We start from the raw sequence: 26,477 nt of genomic DNA on the forward strand, positions 1-26,477 counted from the left end.
TGCTTTTCTCAGAGCCAGCAGAAAAATATCTTCTCCAGAAATAAGTTTTCAGAAAATGGTAAGCCACTGTAAATGCTGCTTTATGATATACTGTACCCCATCGTGCAAAAAAGATTCCAGGACAAGCCCCCAGAGATCTATAAAAGACGTTTTGCGGCCCTCTCTCTTCCGTTGGCACAGTTGCTTTTTGTAATACTTCAAATATTCCAAGGAAAAGGAATTTATTTTGCATTTTGTCATATGTTTTCGAGCCTCACTGATTTGCTTGTCGAGATCCTTTTGTGACCAGTCAGCATCTCTGTACAAGTTTGACATGGTCCTAGGAAGAGGAGATACATATTGAAGAGGCAAAAAAAGGCACACCAAGGTTTGAGGTAGGCAATAGCTACATTTTATGTTTCTGTTTTACGTTCTTGATTTGAAATTAAGGTTTCTTGTCTTCAGTTCCCTATGAAACTGTCATGTTCCTTTTGAAGTCACAGTCATTACCCCGTCAAAACAGCTTGAACAATTTCCAATAAACCATTCTTACAAAAACATTTGCTTTCATATCGTTGCAAATGATGTGACTTTCCCCCATGAAAAGACTTTATTCTGTCAATTTTGGAAGAAGATCAAGAAGTAGGACAGCTGAGAAGTTATTACAGGTAAACTGCTGTACATCAGCCCCAGCCTCCTTCAGCACTTTGGTGTCACCAGGGAGATTCAGGCCAAGGCTGCCCAGTCCCACTCACCATGTAGTACCAGACAAGCCGGTCAGGTAGGTGGCACAGTCCAAGACATTGAGCTTCTTGAGCCCCCTCAGGCTGCCATAGAGTGCGGTCAAGGATCTCATCCCTCCTCCCGTGGTCATGACAGCCACCACCGGGGTCTGTGCAACACAGGGACAGAAAGGGCCGGTGTCACACAGCGGCTGCACCTGAACGTGGTGCTCAGCAGAGACCTCCTAGTACACAAAGCCTGACACCACCACATGTGCCCAGGCACAGACTTCTTTCTAAATGATTTCTACTGAAATATAACCTACCATTTATTTTATAAAGGAAAACAGGAATAGAAGCAATGACCATTTTTGCTTAGATATCTGACACTTGTCTCCAGTGTGGTCAATATAGATGTTTGGTATGAAACACATAAAGATGCATTAAATCAAACCAAAAGAGACAGTAAGAGAGAAAAAAAAAATCAGTTGAAAAAGCAGGAATTCAAAAGAAATCTCACAGGCTGAAGAGAGGAGGGACTATCAACAAGGATAACAATAATAGTGTAAGGAGTGTGGAAGAAGCCATTCCTATATGAGGAATATCTGCTCTGGCTTCCAAGGAAGGTGAAGCAGGAAAAGGGTTAAACTCAGGACAGCAACTGCAAAGGACACAAACAGCAGGGTGAATGTAGAGGTATGGGGCAGTACTGGAGTAAGTTTTAAGATAAGGAAAGATCAGAAAAAAATTCAACTGTGAAGAAATAGAGGTTGTATTATGCCATTTATGGTCTCACTGCTAAAAACGGGTGAGATATTTTCAATGTTTTCCCTACAGACCTCATGGTCCAGCAGATCCTGTTCCAGCTGTAGAACCTTCTTCAGAGCAGGAATAACATAATTCTTCCTTTTGCAGAGAAAGTCTTGCTCCTGTATGCAGAGGTCAAATCCTAAACGCACATCAAGGTGATCTGGGCTGAAGCAGAGATCAGGAAAAAAGAATATTCCATTTTATTGTTGCTAGACAAGCTCAGAGTTTCTAATACAATAAAATGAACCTGATCCACAAAACAGGTCCCTTTCCTACACTCCCAAGCAAGTATACAATGCTGCATGAAAGAAGGATAGAAAAAAGGACTGATAAATTTCTAAGCAGCTATCAAAATAAAACCAAAAGACATTCCTGCAACTGATTTCTGAGATATCTGCTATCTGGATTCTCTCATATTTTAGTGACCTGAGAGCTATAGGAAAAACTTATACTTAAATTAGGCAGAAATTTTTCCTACTTCATAATCAACAATGCCAGGTGATTGGCTGTGCTTTCGCCCAGTGTTAAAGAAAAAGACTGTGCTGAGCATAACACTGAGTACCATAATTGACTTGTAATATTATTTTTTTCTATTTTATGCATATTTTTTCATTATTCATGTCTCAGTATGGGTTATCTACATGTATCACATTGCACTACATGCAGTTGCTTCCAGCTCACGTGAATCCCACATCACTTGGCCACACCACCTACAGTTTTGCTATGAGTGCCTCCTCCCCAATAAAGAGCCTAGGGTGAGATGAGTTCAGCTAAGTAAAAGTTAACCTCCAAGAATGGACAAGCCGCTTACCAGTCTTCTGCCTTTGCATATAAATCGAATCTTTTATCCTGAAAAGCAAGATTGTAAACAATGTAAGTGCTGACAACCTGCTTCCTCCTGGCAGCCTGAGGAGGAATTTTATCTTGCGCCATCCTAGCAATGTGGGTACAAATCAGGAGCTCTGAATAATCAGGAGCTCCAATAATCCAGCAGCTTATGCAAAATGACTGTAGTGTTTTACTGAAAGCAAAGCTGTTCAATAATTTTTAATGTTTTCTAGTAACTGTAACATCCGAGGATAACTGCTGTTTACAGAGTAATGATAATGCATACCTTACCCATCTCTACTAACAGTACCTCTTAGGCAGCCAGCCAGGACTGTGATTCTAACAGCAGCATTTGTTCTCCCCTTTCTGTGGCTTACACCCCACAAGAGTCATGATCCTTTCATTCTACATGGATTTTTTAACCATGAGTCTGAAAGTGCTGTGTAAAGCATCATCAGCATCAGCAGGAGTCTGATGCTACCTCAGTCAGTTCTGGTGCCCCACTGGTGTGCGAGAAGGGGAAGAGCAGAGCTTCAACACGAAGTGTGAAGTAAGATCAGGAGGGAGCAGTGAGACTCCCCACATCTATTCAAACAGAACAAGGCACAACCTGGCCTAATTGCTGAAAGACCTACCACTGTTAGGCTGTGGTATTTTTGTCTGCAGGCTTTCATTGTCAGAAAGTATCATGGTAATCATCAGGGGGATGTAGACTTCCCCATCCAGGTTTCTCAGCTTCTCCCACAAAAAAGCAGGCACTCACCTCTGCTAAGATCATGTTTTTTCCACTTGGAATAGAATGAAGTTCCACATTTGGAGAGCCTGTATCATACACACTTGAGTGCTGAAAAAATACAAATAAACCAAGATTTATATTGTAAGGAATGTTACTCTCTGCCCACAATGCAAATTGGTGTTACTATTTATGGCGTCTAATATTATGCATGCCATTATTATGTTTTTTAAAGCTCCGTTGTAACATACTGAGGAGGGAGGTCGTTTTTTCCCTGGTAGTGTAACATCCAGCGTTGGCTGCTTGTATCTGGCATAGTGAAATTTGGCAGGAGAGGAGGAGGTGAAGACCAGATTAGATCCCAGCACAATGTCCTGGGTGCCTTCGTAAGAGCCTTGCACTTTCAAGGAAAATTCTTTTTCTAAGGAAATGACACAAAAGCAGACACAGATTAGTTTTCTCATCAAAACTAGTAACAAAAATTCTTTCAAAGTCTATCACAAGGCTATCTCATGTTTTGGATTTTTTTTGGTTTTTTTAATTCTTACATTAAGCCAATTGTGTTCATAATATTAACACATCACTTAAAAATAGCTGATGGAGAAATAACCTTACTTGATTTCTTATCCTTTTTCTTCTTTTTCTCAACCACTTGAACTTCCAAGCAGCAGATTTTGCGAGACTGTAAGAGACATGAACAGTAAAATACATCATGGCAGGAAATTTTCCAACATGACATCCTGTTTCCTAGTCTAAACAGGACACAACCAGGGCAAGGCAGGAGTGAAGTGTGGATGAAAAGGGCTTGCAGAAGGGAGAAGATGAGGACAAAGTGAAAAACAGTACTTTCAGGATCCCAGAGATGTGAGGATTTTTTTAAACACAATTCATGTGTAAGCAAAGATAATAAATGAGAAAATGTCAGGGATGGAAAGTCCCTGCGTAAAAAGCACAGTTATGAATGTGGGAAATGATATGTGCATGGGACAGGACAAACCCCCTGACTTCAGCAATATGGGAATGTGGGAAGAGTGAAGTCTGAGGAAGAATTCACTGCTGCACTGATGTGTCAGACCTAAACCACTTCCATGTGTTTTCTTTGCAACAGCGAAGGGGTGTTGGGATGGGGGATCTCCATGCTGTTCCAGCCACAGCATCTCCAGAGGTGCCATCCACAAGGATGTGTCATGATGAAGTGGGAAATGTCAGTGTTTCAGTGCTGGCTGTCTCAGTCAAGGGGCATGCTGTCCTGATGACTGTGAGTCAGGTGAAACACGTGTGGCAACAGGACAAGACGGGTGATGAAATACAACACTCACCACTAGCACTCCATTAGTAATGATGGTTTCAGGAGGGCCTGAACTAGGAAACAGGAAGAAAAATGCATTTACAATAACTCATTAAAAATTACAGTATAGTTCATGAGCCCCACCCTTCTCCTGATTTTTCTCTTGCATATTTTTACCTGCATATTAGATTGGAAAGAAAAGTCCCAGGAGACTCGTGGTACAAGTTTCCTCACTCTAGTATGTCAAGACACAATTGTCATCCTACTGGTTCATCCAGTCCTGGAGCTCAGCAAAAAAATGCCAAAGGTGCTCCGAGGCCAAATCATGTAGTGATTTTATGCTGAGTCCCAAGCTGAGGCCAAGGATGGTTTCATGAAATCCAATTTTTTTTAAAAATCACACTTTGTTGGATGGTGGAACAGTAAAGGCTCTGGATCAGAAATCCAGTGCATTATTCCATGTTGTGTTTTGAAGGGTGGTGGACCCTCTTGCTGATCTCAAACACAAGTGCATAACAAACCAGCAACACTCTGGCCTTAAATAATGTTCACTACATTAGACAAAGAAAAGGGTTTAGGGTGTTCTCCATGTTTGTAGGAGCTTGTGAGAAGATCACGGGAAGCCATCCTAGCATTCACCCATTTGTTGACAAAGCTCATAGCACAGATTCCTTGGGAATGATGCACTCTGAAGAATCAGACTAGATTATTTCATGTCTCTGAATTGCTGTTTCTTTTGGTTCCAGGTAAGGTTGCATTTCATGTTTACTCACATATTATCCAAGGCAAATCCCACCTCCAACTCCTCTTTTCTCTGGAAAATAAAGAAAGGAGAATGATTTTGGTACTAGTTTGCTGGCAGTTCTCATAATGCAAGTTCTCATTCTCACAATCTGGGTACGCATGCATGCACTGTTTGTGACCAGCAGAGCATTTACAATAGAAGCACATACCACCTCACATCTGTGTGTCTTGAGCTTCAAGATTCTCTACTAATAAGAAGACTGTGGATGGCTGTCACAGCAAGTTTAAACACAGAAATTGTTTGGCTTGCCTGCTTCTGCTGGGGACTAAGGAACAGACCTAGGAGGATACCCCCCATTCTGAGTCTGCCAGCTCAGACCTGCTGCAGGGGAGAGTGAAAGCCTTCTGGTGTCAGGAAGAGAAATGGTGACATGCAAAGCAGTTATGGAAGAGGTAAACCTCTGTCTGGCAACTAGTTGAGGGCTTTGGGAGAGGAAGAGGTAAATCTGACATTAAGGCCTGGTCTGTAAAGTGATGAAAAGGAATATAATCCTCAGAGGAAAGAAACCACAGGCAAGAGGAAAACAAAAGTGGAGACAGAAGGGATGATGAACAGCAAAGTGAGATCATGCTGTAGGCTACTTAGTTGCTCTAATTACCCACTGAATTAAAGACACCAAAAAGTTAATAATATAGGACAAAAAGGTTTACAAAGGCTTGAAGAGTATGAGCTCTAACTGGTGCAGCTGTGCAAACACAAAAAAACCAGCTTGGATATGGCCAAGCTACTGTAAGCACTCAAAGTGATCAGCTGGGTTACAACTAGCCCAAGTTTTAATTTCATCAGAGCAGTCCACACACTGCTCCTTTGGTATTTTGCAAGGAACAAAATTGTCAAATAAGACATTTAAAGACAATGAAGTGCAGTGTAGAGCTTGGGTGTGTGTAGATAAGGTGAGTGGTGTATGACAGATGCACAAGAAACAGGAAGGGAACTGAAAAAGGACAGTGATAGACAGGACATACTGGGAGATGGGATGTACAACTTTCAGTCTCCCTGGACATTCAGGATAGGATTATTTCTTGCTGCCAAGCTGGGTGGCATGACTTAGACTTTATTTAAACACCTATGCCACATTCCATAATTAGCAATTAGTTTGGTTTGACATTTAGTTCTGATCATGAAGGTTTTACTTCCCAATTATTAGGCTGAGTAATAGGTTATGACAAAAGCATCAGGTACTGGCATGGACACCGTCCTTGACTTTCGATGGGGGCAGGCTCAGCAAAGTGACAGTTTTGTCAAATACACCTGAAATTTGTGAACTTCTGTGGCCAACGCCAAACCCTTCAGTGTGCCTACAGATCCAGATGTGAAGAGATTTTCCCACATCAGAATGAAAACCAACTTATTTTTATGTGGCTAGACAGCTGACACACCAGAAAGAAAAAAGGCAAAATTTTACAAATAACGTTTTAGACAGAAAAGCTAACAAACACATTCTTGCCAAGCTATTCCGTTTCTTTTTTCGGACCTCACCTGAGAATCACACTTGAAGTGCATGAAGACTTCCTCTCCCAGGGAAAGTTTGGCTATGTCAAAGTACACTGTGAAGAGGTGGTCATCCCGAGTAACCACGTCCTTATCATAGAGTGCCAGCTCCAGCACGTTCTGGGAAAGGAAGGAAAGGACTTTAGAAATGTGTCAGGTTTTATTTGAAGCAGGAGATCCTGAGGACAACTGTTTTATTCAGCTGTTGTAAGAAGTGGGAGGACATAAAGAAAAAGAACAGGAAGAGAAGGAAGTGGAGAGGAAATCAACTCCATGTCAGCCCCTATGAGGTGGAATGAGAGGAAATCACAGACATTTCAAATACCATATTCTACCTATGGCTGAGAGAGACAATCATCTTTCACAGCATGGAAAATCATCATGAGGGTATGAGTTATTCTCACATCTTTCTGCATCTTTCCTTGCCTCGAGAAAATTGCTTATGTTCCTTTGCAAAAGGATAAAACCTCTCAGTAGCTCCCTTGGTCAGTTACCAGGAAAGTCCCAGTTCAGTACCTTGACCTGACTTTGGATCCTGAAGTAGAAGGTTTCATTCCAGACTGGATCTTTGCAATTCTTAATGGCTTTAGTCTGAAATTTGTCATTTGAAGCAGTTGGCAGCCACAGGCTCACGTAGCAATCAGTATGGCTCACTGTATTAAAAACAGAAACACATCTGAAATGAGCATTTGCTCTGGAAGAAAGAATTATTTGAACAACATGAAGTTTTGTTTTCAAAGAGATATACTATGATTCAAAATCACGTATTTGTTCAACATAATACAATTTAACTAGGAGGAATGGAGAAAAACGAAAGGTGACATGACTCTTCTCTGAATAAATGTGATTAGAAATATAATAAATACATTAAACATGAAGAGTTTTCTCCTCCTTCTATGTCATCAAACAATAACTTTAGCCAAGGATAAAAAAATCCAGGACAAATGCAGCAAGCACTTAGGAAATGAAGTGATATCTTCTCTTTTAGCCAAACAGAACATGAAGAAAAAGCTTTCTAATTTCTGCATAAATAAAGATACAATATTCTATTATATTTTGGTTCCAGACCAGCAGAAGCCAGAGGACCTACAAAATGTAACAACACCTGATGGGCTTTTATCTGGGAATGCTGGCACATAGAGAATTAGGATATGGTAGTTTAGATTGAGAAAACATTGAATACAAGCTAACTTTGAGACAAGGCTTCTTATCTTTCAGTATTTACTCAATTAGTGCGACTATTTTGTGTTCTTGGTTACAGAAATGGTTCTTGGTTACCAGTGGCAAACATGAGATATCTTTACAATTGTTTTTTACTTTCAACAGATTGCAGAGCTTTTACTGCTCCCTCAGGGGACACAGAGAAATGTGTGAGATGGGCACAGCTGTGACCTTATGGAGTTACCTCTGCACAGAACAAGGACGGATGCAAAGAATAGCCACAGAATCTATGTTCACTGCTGGAATCAGCACACCAACAACAAAACTTTCTCCATTCATGGAAGAAATCTAGAAAGCACCTTTTCTTGGAGCAGGGGTAGCTACTAGCCCGTGGAGGGGAGAGGGACCTCCATGAGCTCCTCTGTAGAGCACTACAGATACTTACAGACATCTGCCTGGTGGATATTTCTTGCTCTTATGACTCTTACAGTCAGTAAGTAACACAGAGAGGATTCTATCTGCAGGGGAAAAAAACAAACATACAAAAGACAGGAATGAATGCTTAAGTTAGATAGCATATTTAGAAGACGGAAGTGATCGAGAGAGATAAACACCCAACTCAGGAACAATTTAGTTGAATTTTCTATTTGATTATGAAATGGCCAATACACTTATTTTCCTGCTAACATCTAAATTATGTACTAGGTTGAAATACTTATTTTCTTCTGTAGCATGATGTGAGAATTTATCTTATTAGAGCATTTATTTGTTTCTTATCTAAAATCTGGCTGCACAAAGTGCTAAGATTCAGTCCCAGCTTGGGAGAAGATTGATTTTTTAAATCTCCAGGCAGAAAATGAAGACATACTTTAGACCTTTTTCAAGTGATAAAATTATTATTGTGGTGATTACCTTCTATCCAGTCATTATACATATTCTGTCTCCTGGGCTATGAGATGTGATTTTCTCATATTCCTGCTCTTTTAAATGTACAGTACTCTGCAGGGTTAAATGTTGACCTCTGATCCCCAAAGTGATTTTAAGATCTGAGAAAGAGATCCTTTTGCTTTGCACTTCCACCATGCTACTTACTATGTGTGAGTTTTTCGTTTACAGGGATATAGCTGCCTTCTTGAGCTAAGGTCACCGCTGACTTTTTCTTGTAAAAAATTTCTCTCTGGTTCTGAAGTATGTAAACCCTCCACATATCGAGCTTCTTTGCACTGTTTTGCCTAAGAAGCATAAACAGTGTTCTACACCTGATGAGAAACTCTTGCTTTTTCTTGTGGCTTCCCTCTTTCATATTAGGCCATGTTTCTGACCTCATGCATGACTTCTTAGCCTCTCACATTGCTGTTCTGATCTCATATTGGAGATACGAGCTCATATCACCTCTCCCTTTACAATTAAATAAGCAAATAAATAACTTCCACATAACTTACTATTTCTACTACCATGGAGAGGGGGGTAAAGACACAACATGCTGGAATATAAATACGCAGGAAAATTTTGCTCCAAAAGACCTAAAGGTACTTAGCACAACTATAGGGCCATGGACAGGTGAAGATCTCTCCTATACTACAAAATGACTATAAAAGACCACTGCCAGCCCTGAAGTGACATTAGCATGACACTGACCTCATCAGACCCACCGAGAAAGAAGTGTGACACAGGTACTGTGGGAAAGGAGAGCAAGACTTTTAGCTGGACTGTCTCAGCAGAACAATTTGGTATGTACTGTGTTAATAATGTCCATTCATGAAGAGTGAAGTGCATCAGTGTTCATATGCATAATGAAATACATGTCCGTTTGAAGTCTCTCCAAATGTTTAACCCAAGCGCATCAAGGCAGGCAGCCAGGGCTATTGAATACATGTTGTTGAGACTGGAGGCAGTTAGCCAGAAGGCTAATGAAGAAACAGGTAAAATCGGCCCCCAAGTAACCAAAATGTCCCGCTCTAGGAAAAGACACCAAGCAGGTCAGTGGGTGTGCTGATCAAGGGTGTCAAACCACTGCTAAGGGTCCCAAGAGTAGCTGCGGATTGGACTACCACTGGTACTTGAATTTTTGTCTAAAACCTACCTCCTAAAGGCACAGAAATGAGGCAGATACAGAAAGTGCTCAGTAATTACAAAACCAATAACTGATGCTGCCAGTGGCTGGCTTTGGAGAAGGCAATTCCTGGAAGGGCTCAACTCAGTTCCACAGATCAGATCCCCTGGAGCCACCTTAATGGTGATCCCAATGTGCCAAGAAGGCAGTGCAGATTGAACGAAACACTCAGGCATGTGGATGTGCTCTGTCATGACCAAGGAGCCTCAGCTTAGACATCACAGATCTATAAATAACAAATTACCAGAATCCTGTCAGCTTTGTGAGTTTTGCCTAAAAAATTTGAGATGTGTTCTGAAACTGCTGCAGCCCCTGAAGTGTAGAGAGTTGCATTGCCGGCTGTATTTTCACAACTTTGGGTTTTCCATGCAGCTAATTAAGAAAAGATTGGCTGTTCCTTAAACTATGAGCACACCACCTGCTGCTCAGCACCTGTACTCATCACAAAACAGAAAAAGATTATTACTAAATCGGCTCAAACTAGAGAGAGAAAAGGTAAAAATCTTTTCCAGCACATCTAGTCCTCTAATTTCCTAGAGGAGAGATTTCATGTCTGAAAGGCTCCTGGAAATCTATTAGTTTTCACTAGAGGCCAGAAGAGGGGTTAATTCAGGAAATCAGGTGTTGAAAATACAATTTAAGATTCTGCCATAATATTGTGAGAATAAATGGCGTAATTTCCCAGCTCTTGCTATCTACACTGGCAGGAAACTTGCCATTGTGCTTTAGCAAGACATGTGTAGAGAAAGCCTATTGAAACCCATCCTTTTAAAGATATTAGTCTTGTTTAAACAGAGAATGTTCCCCATGTGCCAAGAACAGGAAGCCACACTAGGAATTTAACATGAAGCAAGACTATCTAATGGAATGATCAAAGCGATAAGTGAGGCAGTGTCACATAGAGGGAACTGAATGGGTTACAGTAGCTAATTAAATTGTTTGGCAGATGCTGAACCCTGTTTTCACCCAGCCTCCACCCAGCAGGAAAGTCCCCTTCAGAGTTTCCTTTGTGGTACCTTTGTAAGAGAAGTCCACTGCTTCCCATCAGGATTCAGCTGCATAGTTCCGTCTCCTTGTTGAAAGGTTTGAGTGATCAGCTCCTGGAAAAAGAAGGCCTAATGTTATCCCTGGAAAAAACATCATTTCTCTTAAAGGCAATCCTCTTTGGGAATTATGAACTTCAGAGTCACAGGGACAGGGAGCCCATGGTCAGTGCTGGCTGTAGAGCCTTGTCAGGAACTGGGATTCCTGTGGTGCCCGGTGCCATTGCCTGGGCTGTGCTTGCCCCACTAAGCCTGAGCAGAGGCGTAGCAGCCAGGTAAGGTCCGCCCTTCATGACACACGGGGAGGGGAAGCAGCTCCTGGCCCTGGCTGTTAAAGGAACAGCAGACCTGTCTCCCATAAACACACCCTGTCATTAATTTTTACCTTGAAGTACACCTCCGTGTTATTTAATACTTATTCTAAAGTTGCATATATGATGTGTTTCGGATTAATAAACCCCCTAAATATTCAAAATGCTCCCCTTATAAATAAGCTCTTACTCCCCAAGTAGTTTTCATTTTCTTCCAGTAGGTTACTGTAACTTTTAAAGTTTCAATATTGAAGACTTGAAGCCTTCACTTTCTTCATCCTACATAAAGTCATTATAGTCAATGGCAGGTGAAGAAAGTAGCACTAGATGCAGCACAACCATTTGAGATCCCAGATGCCTTGCTTTGTTCTGCACCCTTCTTACCTGAGACAAAATGCAATCTTGGTCCATTGTAGTCGCCTTCACACACACGTCCAGTACTATCTGTGGCAATGCAATCTCACATCTCCCAGCTTCCACAGACACCAACAGTTCAAATGTCCCAGATGCAGGTGAGCAACTATTTTATAAACTGACTCAGAGCCCCACCTCTGACTGGTTTCTTAAAACCAGTTACTCCCCTCCCATTTTCTTATGGTCAGAAGCTGAATCCTGTGGTCAAATAAGTACGAAAAAATACCTTTGCGTATATAGCAGGGGGAAGTACTGACTCAGTTCTATACTGGCCAATGGCAGGTTTAAAACTAAACATAAGAGAAGGATGCCCCCTTACCTGAGCACTGAATTTTCCAGCTTAGCAAGACCTCAAAGCCCACAGAAATACATACTCGGCAATAAGATACAGCAACAGTGCATAAATTGAATTTAGCTTCTGTGTGACAGTAAGCAGTTACAACAAAACAGCTAATGAAGGGGGAAAAAAGAAAAAAAGGGAAAGAACACTATTGCTCTCAGTCTAACCTGGTTATTGCAAAAAACAGTTTAAGGCTTTCTGAACCACATCTCCCTGCAATCCCAGGTCTAGGCATGCAGAGCAGCACTCTCATGGTGGTTTATATCTACTCAGTCAAGGTCCAGCAGGGCTGAGTCTCTCCTCAAGTCATTTTATTCCTTCCCTCTCCTTCTCTATGGCCTGTTATTATTATTTTTTGTGTTTAGATGCAGAGTCCTGAAGCAATGACTTTCTTTAGCTTAGCTCCACACCCATGAACATTTCTACACCGTCTTCCAGCTCAGACTGACTCTGGCTGCAAACTAGCTATATTTAAGTGCCTGTGTCTGACCCAATGAAACCTGCCAGCCAGATGCAAAACTCAGCCTTGACCTCATGCTGCCCTCCCCAAAGTCACTGGCACACCTGTGCCACCACTGCTGGGGCAGGACACCTGTCCCTGTCCACACACAGCTGACTGCTGTGCCACTGCAACTGGCACAGCTCACTGGAGGAGGATTAGAAAAGGCAGCCAAAGACTGCCTTTGATCATAACAGATTAAACTTTCTGGGGAAAGGACTCTTTTGGCTTTCCTTCTTCCTCAGTACGTCATCTCTGTGCGAAAAGATGCTCATTCCCTGAGCATTCTTGAGTCTACTGGTCAAATACTGCCACCAGCCAGCACAGGTACCCTTTGCACATTCCCATGCAAAATAATATCAACAGTCATCACAGCCAACTTGTTAGAATAAATTTTTGCCATAGGGTACAGAATTTTGTGGCACCACGAAGGGATGTGTCTACACACATGGCATGTTTCCTCTGTGCCAGCTCAATGCTGTAGCTTGATGAAATGCATTTTTCATTAGGTCACAGAAAATTGGCAGCACTGGCATCTGTCAGTCATGTTTAAAGACAGGGCTTTACTATGACATCTCCCTGGAGGGCAAAACTATTATCCAGACTGTCCACCAGGACTGGGTCTCTGAGGCTTTCACTCCCACAGTGTCACTGGCCAAAAAACTCTCATTTTCATAGCCAGCATTTGCAATCCACATCAGAAACAGCCCTTACACAAGGGAGGGACCATGGCTCACTCACTCCTGCAATGTGTCTCTGAGACACTCCTTTATCCACGATGCTCACAGCAAGTATTTGGTATGCTTTTTGCAGAGATAAAAACAGTTTTGTTTTCCAGGAACAAGGAATGTTCAAACTGTAAACCTGAAGCATATTACTGAAATGCCTGAATATGTGCAGCCAGGCAGAATTTTCATTTTGCAAACAAGCCTTTATTGTCTTGTACTGTATACACAAAATTTCTGCATGTAAATAACATTTCTTCAGAACTGGAGGCGGCAAGAGTTTATGGCTAAAACCTGAGTTTACTTTTTCATAACAGGGTTTTCAGGTAAAAAATGCAGGCAATTCCCAGGATTATATGCAGAGCACGTACCATCGTATTTCTGACTATGACTAGTAAAACTACCACAGAACAAAACAAAACAAAACAAAACAAAACAAAACAAAACAAAACAAAACAAAACAAAACAAAACAATCAGAAGTGCATAGTTGTTCAAAACCTAAAGAGTTTCAAACATTAATATTTATGCTGTGATCTTTAGGCTGGCAACATTAGGCTACGCAAAAATGTAAGTTTTGTTTTGGCGTAATAAATGACTAAAGGATTGAAAATCATTGTGAACCAATTTGTAAAGATAATTTGTCATCGCTCCTTCCTAAAATTAAAATCCTCCAAGTGTCATTTTGTAACAGGCCAAATGTTATTTGGCTGTGGATGAATGCTGTTATTTTCAGGTCGGGTTCCCTGGGCTGATGAGGTAGGCAGTCTGTTAAAAAGAAGTTATGTTTCAAAACAAAGATGTTTTGTAAAATACTAACATGAAATGTTTCAACTTACCCAAGCATTTTCCCTGGTTTATTTTAGTCCCACATTATAATATGTAGTTGATAGCCTTTTTTTCTGAATAGATTCTTTGTTCAAACATTTCCCAGTTGTCTCTGGGACACAAAACTTTATTAATAAAGTGTGTTTTCAATTTGACTTGCTCCGGGAATACAAAAGTTGTTATGGATTTATAAGTTTTACAGCTCACCCTCAGCACAGTTCAGAACAGTTTAAAAAAAAAAAGCACTTTCAAAAAACAGAAAAGGAAGGAAGTTTAAAAATGCAAGCCCACAACAAATGTAATTGGTGTATTTGGGCTAGATCCAATGCATGGTCTTCAGATTGTTTTAAGATGGCCCTAGTTGTTTCAGGCTACTGACTCACTTCTACTCAGTTAGTACAGGAAAAACTAAACAAAAAAAGATCTTTTTTTATAAGCATATGACCTAAACTGTTACACTGAGTAACACAGCAAAGTTTTCATTGTCTATTGGAAGTAAAATATTTTCAAGTACTTTTTCTTTTTAATTTAAGAATGGTATTTTATTATGAGAAGTAACTCAACAGGGGAAACAAGATCCAGGGTGTTTTATTTTGAAAGCATCAAATTAAAATGTTAAGGTATTATATACTGTCTCAGTACAAACCAATAAAAACTGACATAAATTAACAGGGAATTTTGATGTCCCCAAATTACACCCTTTGTTTAAAAAAAAAAAAAAGAAAATTATGTGAAAAGTCTTATGCCACTTCCTCCTAAGTTGCACCTTCCCATCACATATGATTCATTCACAGCCCAAGAGAGCCCAGGATGTGGATGCGAGTCATGGGGCTGGTTGTGTCCACACATTTGTCCCTCTTTACATTTCCAGCCTCTGTGGCTGCTCTTTGGGACACTTGCAAAACAGAGTTGACCCAGGGATCCAATACCAGCTTCCAGCTGTGTTTCAGGTTCTCTTTGTTTTCCAGGGCTGGTCACACCTTGTATTCCACAAAGCAGAATTGTGGGAGCAGAAGTTTGTACTCCCTTCTTATGGCCTGTAGGTGTGTTGGCTGTGTTGTATAACTGTAGCACTGTGGCGGTAAAAAATTATTTTCTTCTATGTCATATATTATAGTAAGTTAGGCTTAAAATCATACTATTTAAAAAAATTTAACAAGTATTTTAGGCAAAGAGTGTTCTGCTGACAACCTTAATTTATGGAACAAAACGTAAATAAAAATATTCCACATAATGTCTTTGCTTATAGAGACCATTCTTGAGAATGGAAAAACCCCAGCAAACCACTGCACCAGCTGGGGCAATTTCTGTAGTGCAGAATGGCAAGTGTTTGAAAATCCTATGTCCCTTCTGGGTCCTGGAGCATGAAAAACTCCTCTAAGAAGATATGGGCAGTTGGACAGGCAATCAGCACATTTTCTGCCTTCTCCTTTGCATCGCTGTCTGCAAGGCCTGCATAATCATCTCAGAGTTGTTGAGGATGTTGTACTCGCTGAGATTCAGCAGCTTGCGGTAGTTCTCATCAGTGTATCTGACAGAAAACATGCAGTAGGGGGAACAGGAGCTGGTCAAATCAAGCTGGCCTCCCTCCATCTCTGAGCAACAGCGCTTGACCCCTGCAGAGAAAGAGTTGTTGCTGTGACACGATGCTTATCTTAATCAGTGTCAAACTGTCCATAAAGCGTCAAAGAGCAGGACTTTTCTCCTGAAGAAAATACATAGGGTTTAAATGCAAACAATGCAGGTCATATATCGCCACCCTAGTCAAGAGAACATTGCGAGTCTGAAGGAAGGAGAGCACAAAGGAGAAGCGAGGGATGGCATCACAGTGTTCATCTACAGTTTACTCAGAAACACCTGTCTCACTAAAGCCATGGATCAGGCAAGGATGTCAGCCTGAAAGGGCACTCCAAAAGCCACTGCCTATGCACTGCAGGTCTTTCCATGGGCAGCCAGAATTTCTATGAACCTCAGCTGAGGAAGATTAATTTCTAGTAAGAGAACAGAATTTAAGTGAGAAAGAAGCAATAGAAGCATGTGGAAACTGAGAGTTCCTGCAATGCTGAATAAGATGCAGGGCACCTGCCATCAGGATCCATCTCTGCCTTTCTGAGTTTTTGTGTCATACAAATTCCACAACAGCATTATTTTGGTCTTAACCTCCCTGCTATCAAGGAGCAGAGCAAATGCAACCTAGTAATCTGCATTAAAGAAGAGGAGTACAAAGCAGGTGGCCTGGCAGAAAAGGAGTGACAGGCCCTGAACATAGCACTGTCAGTAAAAGGATCCCTGGGCTGATGCTGTACCAAAATGACACACATTGCAGGAGTTCAGCCTCAAAGCCAGGTTCTTTCTCCCCCACCACTCATATGTGACACTATGGTTCCTCAAGTGTAGAATTAAATACCTGAACAACAGAAAATACATGCAGGAGGAAATAATCTGAGAGAGCTATACCTTTCACAGGAAAAAGCTTTTGCAATTAGGTAGGAACACTTCAAGTAACAAAAGGGAGAGAGGTGAAGGTAAACACCATCCAGAAGACATGGGCTGTGTTGGTTCTCTTAAGGCCACAGTGAAGACATTAGTGATCATAATAGCTTTGGCAGGGATGGGGAAAACAAGTTTCATTAGCTAAAGTGCTCCCTCATGAACACAGCGAGCAAAGACAGCCAGCAGCAAAGAATAAGTTTCTGAGTAAGGGAAGCAGCGGTATCTTTTGTTTAAAGCTTTGCCACTACTTGTAACTTACCAGGTGCTTTGTACTCTTGGAAGGTATCATTCACAAGGGGAAGAAAAATCACAATCGGACATCCTGGCAAATCTGAATCTTGGAAGATGTAGCACTCCTTCAGATTTTTCTTATCTTCATCAGTCAAAGAAATCGTTGGGAATGGGATTTTCTGCTCTGAGTAGTATTTGCATGCCTTATCTAGAGACTGGAGGATCACAAAAATGATCAGCACTGGAAATCAGCTTCATTGTCTAAAGGCCCCAAATTGTCATCTACTATTAAGGTTTAGTAAGTCAGATCCATAGGGTGAATCACTTCTTATCAAGGGTTGCTCTATATATAATTATAACACATAGTAACCACATTGCTAATCACAAGCTGTAAACACAATTTCAGAATTAAAGAATTCACACAGGACACTGCTTTTTAAAAAAAACTGAAGCAATTTGCAGTTTAGGGTAAAGCATTAGTTTTAGCACATGAAAGAGTTAATACATTGTACAGAATTAGCTAGAGAAGGAAATCACAGCAAGAAAATGTTTAACATATCTATGTGCTTCAAAGCCAGGAGGTAAGAAAGTTAAGTTTGAATGTGCAATTATATCTCTGCCTGTGCAGTCATTATGGCACAGTGCTAATTGAGATTAATATTTTACTCAGAAAATCTGAAGTATTAGGCTATGCTGTATCTTCTCCCTGAAATTTTTAGCAAAATATCATGTCCTAATATGCACTAGGTTATTTACTCTGCACCATGTAATAGTGAACGCTATCAAGCAGAAAAGGGTTTATACTAAAGTACTTAAAATTGTAGCAGCCTTTTTTAATGTTTTACCTAGACAATGAATTAAGCTAAAATAAAACTTCATTACATCTATCTCATCCAACGTACAGCTTATTAACAGTAGCACAGCTGTTCTCATTTTCAAAATGTAACTCTACTCAGGAAGGTCAAAGCGCTTAACAGTGAGTTTTCAACTAACCTCAGCTTCTGACATAAAAAGATCCAAACTTCTTTTCTGCCAGCTCTTATAGACAGCTAATTAACTTTATCTCCATGAAATGGGTTTTCTGCAGGACGATGCCCATCACTGAATTTTACTTGCAACATCTTATTTGTCAGCCCAGAAATCATCTGCAGCTGATATCCATTTAACACTTCATATATTCTAACTTAAGTCAGAAGAAGTCACTTCCTCATCTTTATGAATATTCCTGTGCACGGTCTGGAAGCCTGCTTGATTCAGCATAAAGCAGAAGAGGCTCTTCCCATCATTCTGGAAAAGACCATGCTGACACCCCCTTGAATAATTCAACGTTTTCATAAACCAGCAAGAAAGAGTCCAGGAGTGGCAGGAAGAAAAAGGAACAGTATTAATCACTACAGTGAAAAATATATGGGAACGCAGATGTTATAAAGTGAACGGCTGATAAAACCAGCAGCTCTGGATGCTACAGGCTGGGCATTTACAAGCAAAAGGAGACACGACACATGGTAACAAGAACATCCTCACCGATGTATGTGATCCAGTAGTATAACTTAGATATATGATGACATCCACCTCCCTCTGTGGCCTTAAGAGTGGTGCACTGCTGGTATTGATGAAAAATCCCGCATCTATCATGCCCATCTGATCAGGATTTTGCATCAGCTGGTTGGGACGTGAGTCTAACACAGTGTCTAAAAGGAAAACATTTTTTGAATAAGAATATATCTGTGGATATTTTGACTGGAAAAAGGAAGTGTAAGGTAGAACTGACCATTCCAGAGGCCTGGTTTAATTTAATTGCCACACTAATAGATCATCAAACAGGCATGAGAAGGACTGCAAAACGCTTAAGTTCCTGCTCTGAAAAATCTGTTGAGTTTCCAGGCAATATATTGCATTAACATGTCACACCTACCAGTGCCAGTAAGCTACATCTAATAATGAACCTACATCTGCCTTGCTTCATTTCAGCCATTGCTTCATCTTCTATCTGTCATTGATTGTGAGAACGAAATATTTTCAATCTTTTATATGTTTGGATTTCAGCTTCCCACTCAGTTCCCTCTTTGGACTAGAAAGCCCCATTACTTTCCAGTTTTCTCTTATAGGTGATATTTTCTTGGATATTTCAGTCCCATCTGAAGCTGGAGGTATACCCTTGCCAAATTAAGCTTTCTCCCATGTTCACTCTGATCTCTGCCACTTTACATTTGGTTCTGTCAGTTTCAAGTCTACCCTCTCAGTCTGGACTGCAGAGGTCTCAGCTGAAGCAAACAAATACAAATATTAAGTCTTCAATACCTTGCAATGCTGAAGTCTTAGTGTCTTCTCTATATTCAGAACATAAACGTTCTCTTGGGAGGATTTTTATCCTCTGCCAAGCCTGACAGGCTTCTTTCCTAAATTCCCCACCCCAAAACTCCCTGAAAACAATGCCAGTTAAATACTAGTCGCCATCACCTTTCCACCGGCAGAAGTGCTCATTCTCCATGTAGTTGTTATGCAGCTGGTAGCCCTTCAGGAAATTGTGGTGCTGGGCGACGGAGAAGCGGTCGGTCAGTGCTCCCCGAAGGGCGTTGGACAGGGGGCCAGGGGGGGTGTACATGCGAGTCCTCAGCTCGTGGGGTCTCGTGGGCAGCACCGGGTCTTCATCTAGAGGAGGGGAGAAAAACTGATGAACTTCTTGTTAACTTATGCTCCTTTCCGGCTGCCCTGGTGCAAAGGAGTTCTTTCTCAGAGGCTCTTCTGGGGTGGTTCACTAAACACACACAGACTCTTCTGAGGGAAAGGAATGGCTGCTGGACAAAGCTCTGCTGATGGTCTTAAGCTTTGGCCTGAAGACAGTTCATCGGAAGCAATCTTTAATCTTGGAAAAGGGACACCTTAAGGAAATTAAGCAATTCAGAAAATGTTCTCTCAGAAGTTAAACACTATCACAGGAAGATAACATGAAACAGATACAAGCATGGGGAAAATAGGGCTAATGAATATGCTACTGCTCAGTCAGATGGGCAACAACAGCAACCACGGGGTCTATTGCAACAGCTGCCACCCAATAATCACTCATGGCTGCATGAGTATATGCTTAATCAGCAGAGTGAGAGCACCCCAGGAAAACCTGGGGCACACATTCATATTCAGAAAGTATGGGTAGTTTAGGGGGTGGGTAGATGGTTTATGGGTGAAAAGCAGAAATGTGGCACAAGGTGTGGTTTCTAGAAATGATAACCTGCTTTGACAGCCCAAGAGCTGACAGTGCAGCAGGAGAGACTTCGTGGTTTCCATGATTGCACATTGTATTTCTGTATTTTTCAGGATGTCTGTAATTACAGTTACTATCGTATCAAGTGATTTAGCAATAAAATCATGGTTTCTGTATTGCTTCAGAAAATACCTTCTGGGCCTCATTTATCTTTGTGTCAGTATGAATCCAATACAGTAATTACTATACTGAGTAATAAAATAAAACCCCAGGAAACATTGATTAACCAGTTGATACTAAGGTTTATTCTCTGCATAGGCAATAAAAAAATACCATATTCTCTACTGTTGGTTCTTGGTTCTCTATGGCTAAGTGAGAATTGTAATGCCAGAACACGTCCTGAAATGTCTGACTCCTCTAAAACTTCCTCTGAAGGAACCAGTAGAGTTTAGTGAATGTTGTAATTACAGCAGCTTTTCCCTGATTACCCTCTTCCTCTTACTATATAGTGTGAGGGGAAGTCACTATCTCTTAGCGAGATCCTATTACGCCAGCTTCAGCAAAGTTGAGAAGATGATGCCAAAAGCCATACAAGAAAATAAATGACCATAAATTAAAGGCTTAATAATTTCTCACCAACTTCATCTATTCTGTCTTGTGTCCATCTCTTCCAGAAGTCCTCTGAACTGTGGGACAGTCCCCATATTTGTAAAAGGTTCACAGAAAATATACTGCTCCACATACCTGTAAAAGGAATTAGTGAACACAAGGACACATCTTAACACAAAAATGCCCTTTTCCTTCTATTTTGACCTCCTGGCTTAATTTTTTATTGGGCTTAATGTAAATATTTCTAAACTTCCATATTGCTAAATTCCTCTTAATTTTCTTTGCCACATGGTAAAGATAGCAAAGAATGTGAGGCAAGTAAAGGAGAAAAAAAGACACTCTTGCTTAAGAGGCAAAATAAAGAATTCAGATAACACATACACCACAAACGCATCATTTCCATCCCCATCTTCCTTTCCCCAGCTTCTCTTTTTCTGCACTTTGTTGATCAGTAACTCTTTCAAGCACCGTGAATTGTTTCACAAGGGGATGAACTGGCTTTTCAGATGCTTGTTTGTATGACAAGATCTTACACCACAGTTTGTAAAGGCTCACACATGCAATGGGCTCCAGCTCTACTGTGCACTCTTCTCTCCACCCAGGATTACCCCTCGCTGCCTCAACACAGGGGCACTGGTGGCTTGGTTAACAAAACAGAGTGCCACCATATTGTAATTTTAAGTCATTGTAAATTTAAATCTATCAAAATTGGACTTAGGTTGGAGTGCATTCAGAGAGGAGTCAGAAGAATAACCAAAGAAGTGGGAGCTATTACAATGAAAGAATTAAGGATCTTCATCCATTCCATCTCTAAGACACAGACAACAAATCTACCAAGACAGTGACAAGAAACTGAAAATATATGCGGGGTTTTTTACTATATTCTTTTGTAAACTACCACTCCCATTTCCCAGCAGGCAGTGTATGTTAGGACAGAACTATCTACCTGCTGGTTAACACCATTACACCTCTCCAAAGTGCCTCTGTGCCAGGACAGTTCTATACATCACCTTGAAGGTAGCAGATGCGGGATTCAGGGAGCTTTTTTAACAAGCGGCCCATGAAGAACTCACTCCCGAAATGCTCTGTGCGAACAAACGCGCCGTACTTCAGCAGTCCCACCTCGTAGGGAGTGAACTCCACCCACTCTGCAATACAGCCACAACGGGACACTTAGAGGGCTCCCAGACAGCCGTGGGGAGAGGGGAAGCTTGAGCATACATTGGTCAGAGTTATGTTTAATAGGCTGCCTTTGCAAAGCCTCACTCTGAATTGCAGATCTCCAGGGAGGCGTCTGAGCTCGGGCATGGTGGTGATGAGGAGGCAGGAGCAGTTGTGCTGGTCGTGGTGGTGCTCCTGGTGGCACTGGGGTCAAGGCAAGGCTTCAGGCCTTGCACATCCCATGTGCACATACCAGCCCAGGGCTTTCCAGCACGTGTGTAGTTTTGCTCTGCCTTTCCATACACCTTGTCCACATGACAGTACTTCACCAATACTGTTAATTTATCTTCTGTAAGTAATTGTTTATGTACAAAGATGGGTACTCAGCTCTTCAGAAATTATTTTTTTCTGTAAGAGACAAATTATACATTCTATGTGTGGTACTAATGGAGACAGAACTTGTTTTTGATTTTCTTGGATATCCTCTCAAAGTGAAGTGCTATTGTCTGATGTAACTGCAGCATGAGTGAAAACTGGGACAGAAATGCCATGGACCGTAATTTCATTTTCATTCAAAAATGGTTCATTTTTTTGCCTCAACAATAAAAATAATGATCTGAATTTTTCTCTTCCCCTTCTCCTCTTTCTGATCCTCCATAGGAAAGAAACACAAACAAATAAAACAATGAAAAAGCGACAGGTTCAGTTGGGAGCCTTCCCAAACTCTACCATAACTATGTGGTCATTCTTAAGATTGAAACGATACCTGGCCATTGAGAAAAAGCAATTATTGGGTAATTCCAATATTTCTCAAAATGGCCCACTGTGTATGTCTAGACAGTGAAATGCTGCTCCCCAAACCCCTTGTATTAAAATTGTAATGCATTGATATGATGGTTATTTCTCCAAAAAGCAACCAAAACATCAGGATTGTTTTCTCCAAGTGGTACCAAGAAGAGAAGAGTGATGACAGGAATTCAGGTGCCACTTTTAGCCTCAGAAGATCTGAAATAACATCCTTACCTTTGAAATCATTGGTGCTGTAACTGTCCCGGACACAGACTGACACATAGATGGGCAGTGGGTTCTGGCCATCACACAGTGCTTCTTGCTGCTCTGAAAGCTTGTGGGGGTCTTTCTGGTTTTGAAGAAAATGTTACGTGAGAGGAGATGGACACAACACATGGTGACCTCACTGGCCCCGGTATAGGAGAAGCCGGGAGGACCCTCAGCATGCGGGACACACCCCAGCAGCTCCACCACACAGAGCACTGCAGGTACCCCAACAACCACCACAGACCAGGCTCCCAGGCCCCAGCCTGCTTCGTGCATGGATTCACAAAGAGATGAGGAGGGAGACAACTATTTCTGCACACGTCTATATGCCCTACGAAGTATTGTCCTGACAAGTAGAAAGAGGGGTGGGCTGCTCCTTAGGCTGAGGAGTGTAGTGAGCCATCCTTGTTCTCCTGAATCTGAAGGAAGCCCTTGAGCATGTTGACACTTAATTTCCTTTCCTACCACACAACAGCTATCACAGTCTAGCCTTGCAAAGGAACTGAAATTCAGCAGCAAATTTTTTGCACCCCACCCAGCTTCTTTTCTGAAAAGGCGTATTTTTATTGAAGAGGTTTGTAAAAAATATGAAATCTCATGAACTACTGAAAAATTTAACAGTAGCTTGTTCTGGAATATTAAGGAGAGGATAATAGCTACATAGAAATACTCAGCACTGCTCAAAGGAAAAAAATGCTTGGTTAAATTGTGAGAGGGACCTCATCTAGCTGAGATTAAAAGAGAAGCATCTACTTAGCTCACACCTTTGTTTAATACCTACTATTTCTCTCTATGCATTTATGTTCTGTTTACATATACATAATGTACTTACATAAAAATAAACCCAAATGAATGGTTGAATGACTGTAGCATTTCTGCCCCTATTGGAGGGCACTTCTGCTCAATCCTCAACCATTCACCCTTTCCCGCTTTCCAAGTGCCAAAGCACACATCCTGGAACTGTGATTCAGATGGGAAGAAAAGGAAGTGGACTGCTGTACTGTAGGGGGTAGAAACCCCTTCAAGTAATAGAAAAGCAAATTTGAAATTACCTATAAAATAAGTATCACTTAAACCACTAAGTGCTTCTGAGGAAAACCAAAATATCTTACTTGCCTCCAGTGTATTTGCAGATCAAGTTACCTGCCAGTGGATGCAATTCACTGAACATTCTAGCTGTTTCAGGGTTGCTTGAGATAGTTTTCACATTGTTGAGATTACCCTGCTTTGCATTTTGAACCTTTTTCACATGAGTAATTTGCATCTCAGATGCAATTCCCAAGATTGCCTTCACTTCCATTTAAATACCAGCCAGAGTTCAAATGGCTGCATCCACAGCTCAATTTATTAACAGATAGGATGCATTTCTTTCTAGGCACAAGGAGTATTAAAACTATTAAAGGGGTTTTAAAAATCTGCTATTTTGTTAACACCCCTCTGCTTTGAGGTACATTCTCTGAAATGGACTAGTTCCCTCTCCATCCACTAAGGGAAAAACAGATGGTTCTATAAGGAATGGAATTTACATCATACCCCATCATTTAGTAAGTACTCAATCATGAGACCCCAAAGATCTATAAATGATGTCCTGTATCCCTCTTCTTTCCGCTGGCAAAGCTGCTTGTTGTAGTACTTCATGCGATCCATAGAGAAACAGCCCATCTTGCATTTTGTTGCTTGTTTTTGGGCTTCACCAATATGTGAGTCCAGGTCTTTCTGTGACCAGTAGGCATCTCTGTATAAGTTGGCCATGGTCCTGGAGAAAGACAATACAGACAACAAAAGTCAAAAGGAGTAAAGAAAGACTGGAAATTTGGTGCTTTCAGAACAGAGATTTACATTTAGGGATTCCCTTCTGCTCACATGTACTCTGGTTTAGCTGCTCCATCCAGCAGAATGAACACTCCAGTTTCTACGACTGTTTTTAAAAATGGCTCTAAAGAATGAGGTAGGGTTTTTATGTACTTGACCTTTTTTTTTTTTAAGCAGAACTGGCAGAGTGTTAAGGGATAAAACTGCCAGGTGTGAACATAGGTACATTTGTGAAGCACAAATTAGGCAGACTATTATAATAAATTTTCTTTTCTTGTTTTTTGGAACCATAAACTCATTCATATCGGCCGCTCTCTCTTGGCTTGATTCACTTAGTGTTAACCTTATGATATCACTATGCTTCATTTTAACATCATCCTCTATTTTGCAAACCTCCTCTGCATTTGACAATCAGACATTAGGCAGCCATAGGTCCTGTGAGCAGGGAGTAACACTGCCCAGGGAAACACAAAACTGGCAGGTTGCAGGGGTACGTGTGCACTGTCCAGCAGTTTTCTCCAGTTAGAAATCAGCCAGTCTCAGAAGTTAATGGGACCCCAAGGGCTGGGATTCACTGGAGAATGGAAGAAGCGTGATGCTATGGGCATCCACAGTGACTACTTACCTAGAAAGCATCTTGATGAGTGTAATTGTCATATGCACATTTAACTGCTGCACATGTGGAGTTGATAAGCACAGTAAAGAACTGCTTATAGAAAAAGTGTGCACCAAATCAAGCTAATATTTAATGGCCTATTACTGAGAAACTTGTTTATATGGTGTTTGAAGAAAATCTTCTGATCTTGTCTGCTTTTAGAAGCTACTCTCTGCAGCAGTGTGACCCTCAAAGGGCCTGGCCTCAGGCCTCCAGCTCGAGCTGGCTTACCATGTGGTGCCAGACAGCCCGCTGATGTACGTTATACAGTCCAGGAGATTTAACTTCTTGAGTCCCATGAGGCTGCCATACAATCCTGTCATTGACTTCAGTCCTCCACCCGTCGTGATGATAGCCACAACGGGGACCTGTTGGGCAGAGGGAGGATGAGACATTCACACTGACAGCATTCAACGTCATGCTGCAATGGGGTCTGGTCACCACAGCCAGCCCAGGTCCCTTTCCAGAAGGGAAGACTACAAAACCAAGCAACAATTGCTGCTGCCACTTATTTCCCTTTGGATAAACATAGGTTCAGTGATTAACCCAAACTTGGATTCTTGCCCATCTCTAGGGCAAATACAGGCACAGATGAACAAGAAGAAACATTCTGTGTAAGCAACAATGTATTTCCTATGCACCTCTCACTCCACCACTCTTCTTATTTCACACACTGATTACTTCTGTATGAAAATCTGCATGCCAATCCCATGAAGAAATACACTCAGTTCACAGCCACTGTGGTTAAGCTACCCTCAGCAATGCTGTTATTCTTCAGTATCTTGAAGTAATTTTAAAATAATATTTATTATATTTATTTTAAGGAATTTCAAAACCACAAAAAAGGAAGATATAAGAAGAACTCAGAGGTGTTTGTCCTAACCTTTCACAAAGCAGTGAAATTGGAAAAAGGGAAAAAAATCTTTGCTGTGTAATGTATTCTGTATTTCTGAACCAAGCCAGTTACAGGTCAGCATGGCAGGAATGAACACACCTCAACTATGACAAATTCCAAACTGATAGTAATGAAGGATGATAACTGCAACTAATGTTTTCAATAACAAACCTTGGCAGCAGAAGCAAATGTACTTAAGACACATGGACCAGCTGGTACCTGCATGACAGATTTGTGTGGCCTGTTTTGCTGACCACACATTTACAGGAGTGCAT

General features: G+C 41.2%; 1 protein-coding gene across 1 annotated transcript in view; it reads right to left on the reverse strand.

The window, feature by feature from the left end:
* LOC120753912 (uncharacterized) overlaps positions 1 to 26,477 on the reverse strand; it is a 52,953-nt gene that overhangs the window by 5,306 nt on the left and 21,170 nt on the right. Inside the window, 23 exon segments of the mRNA XM_058420901.1 lie at positions 97 to 319; positions 735 to 871; positions 1,541 to 1,676; positions 2,323 to 2,360; positions 3,103 to 3,183; positions 3,324 to 3,493; positions 3,688 to 3,754; positions 4,392 to 4,434; positions 5,134 to 5,174; positions 6,645 to 6,776; positions 7,173 to 7,309; positions 8,263 to 8,335; positions 10,947 to 11,045; positions 12,073 to 12,148; positions 15,494 to 15,704; positions 16,841 to 17,027; positions 18,337 to 18,503; positions 19,273 to 19,464; positions 20,651 to 20,758; positions 21,634 to 21,771; positions 22,808 to 22,922; positions 24,374 to 24,596; positions 25,539 to 25,675. Of these exon segments, the coding sequence (XP_058276884.1) occupies positions 97 to 319; positions 735 to 871; positions 1,541 to 1,676; positions 2,323 to 2,360; positions 3,103 to 3,183; positions 3,324 to 3,493; positions 3,688 to 3,754; positions 4,392 to 4,434; positions 5,134 to 5,174; positions 6,645 to 6,776; positions 7,173 to 7,309; positions 8,263 to 8,335; positions 10,947 to 11,045; positions 12,073 to 12,148; positions 15,494 to 15,704; positions 16,841 to 17,027; positions 18,337 to 18,503; positions 19,273 to 19,464; positions 20,651 to 20,758; positions 21,634 to 21,771; positions 22,808 to 22,922; positions 24,374 to 24,596; positions 25,539 to 25,675 (2,931 nt within the window).

This window comes from Hirundo rustica, chromosome 6 (assembly GCF_015227805.2).
Source record: "Hirundo rustica isolate bHirRus1 chromosome 6, bHirRus1.pri.v3, whole genome shotgun sequence".
NCBI classification, from domain to species: Eukaryota; Metazoa; Chordata; class Aves; order Passeriformes; family Hirundinidae; genus Hirundo; species Hirundo rustica.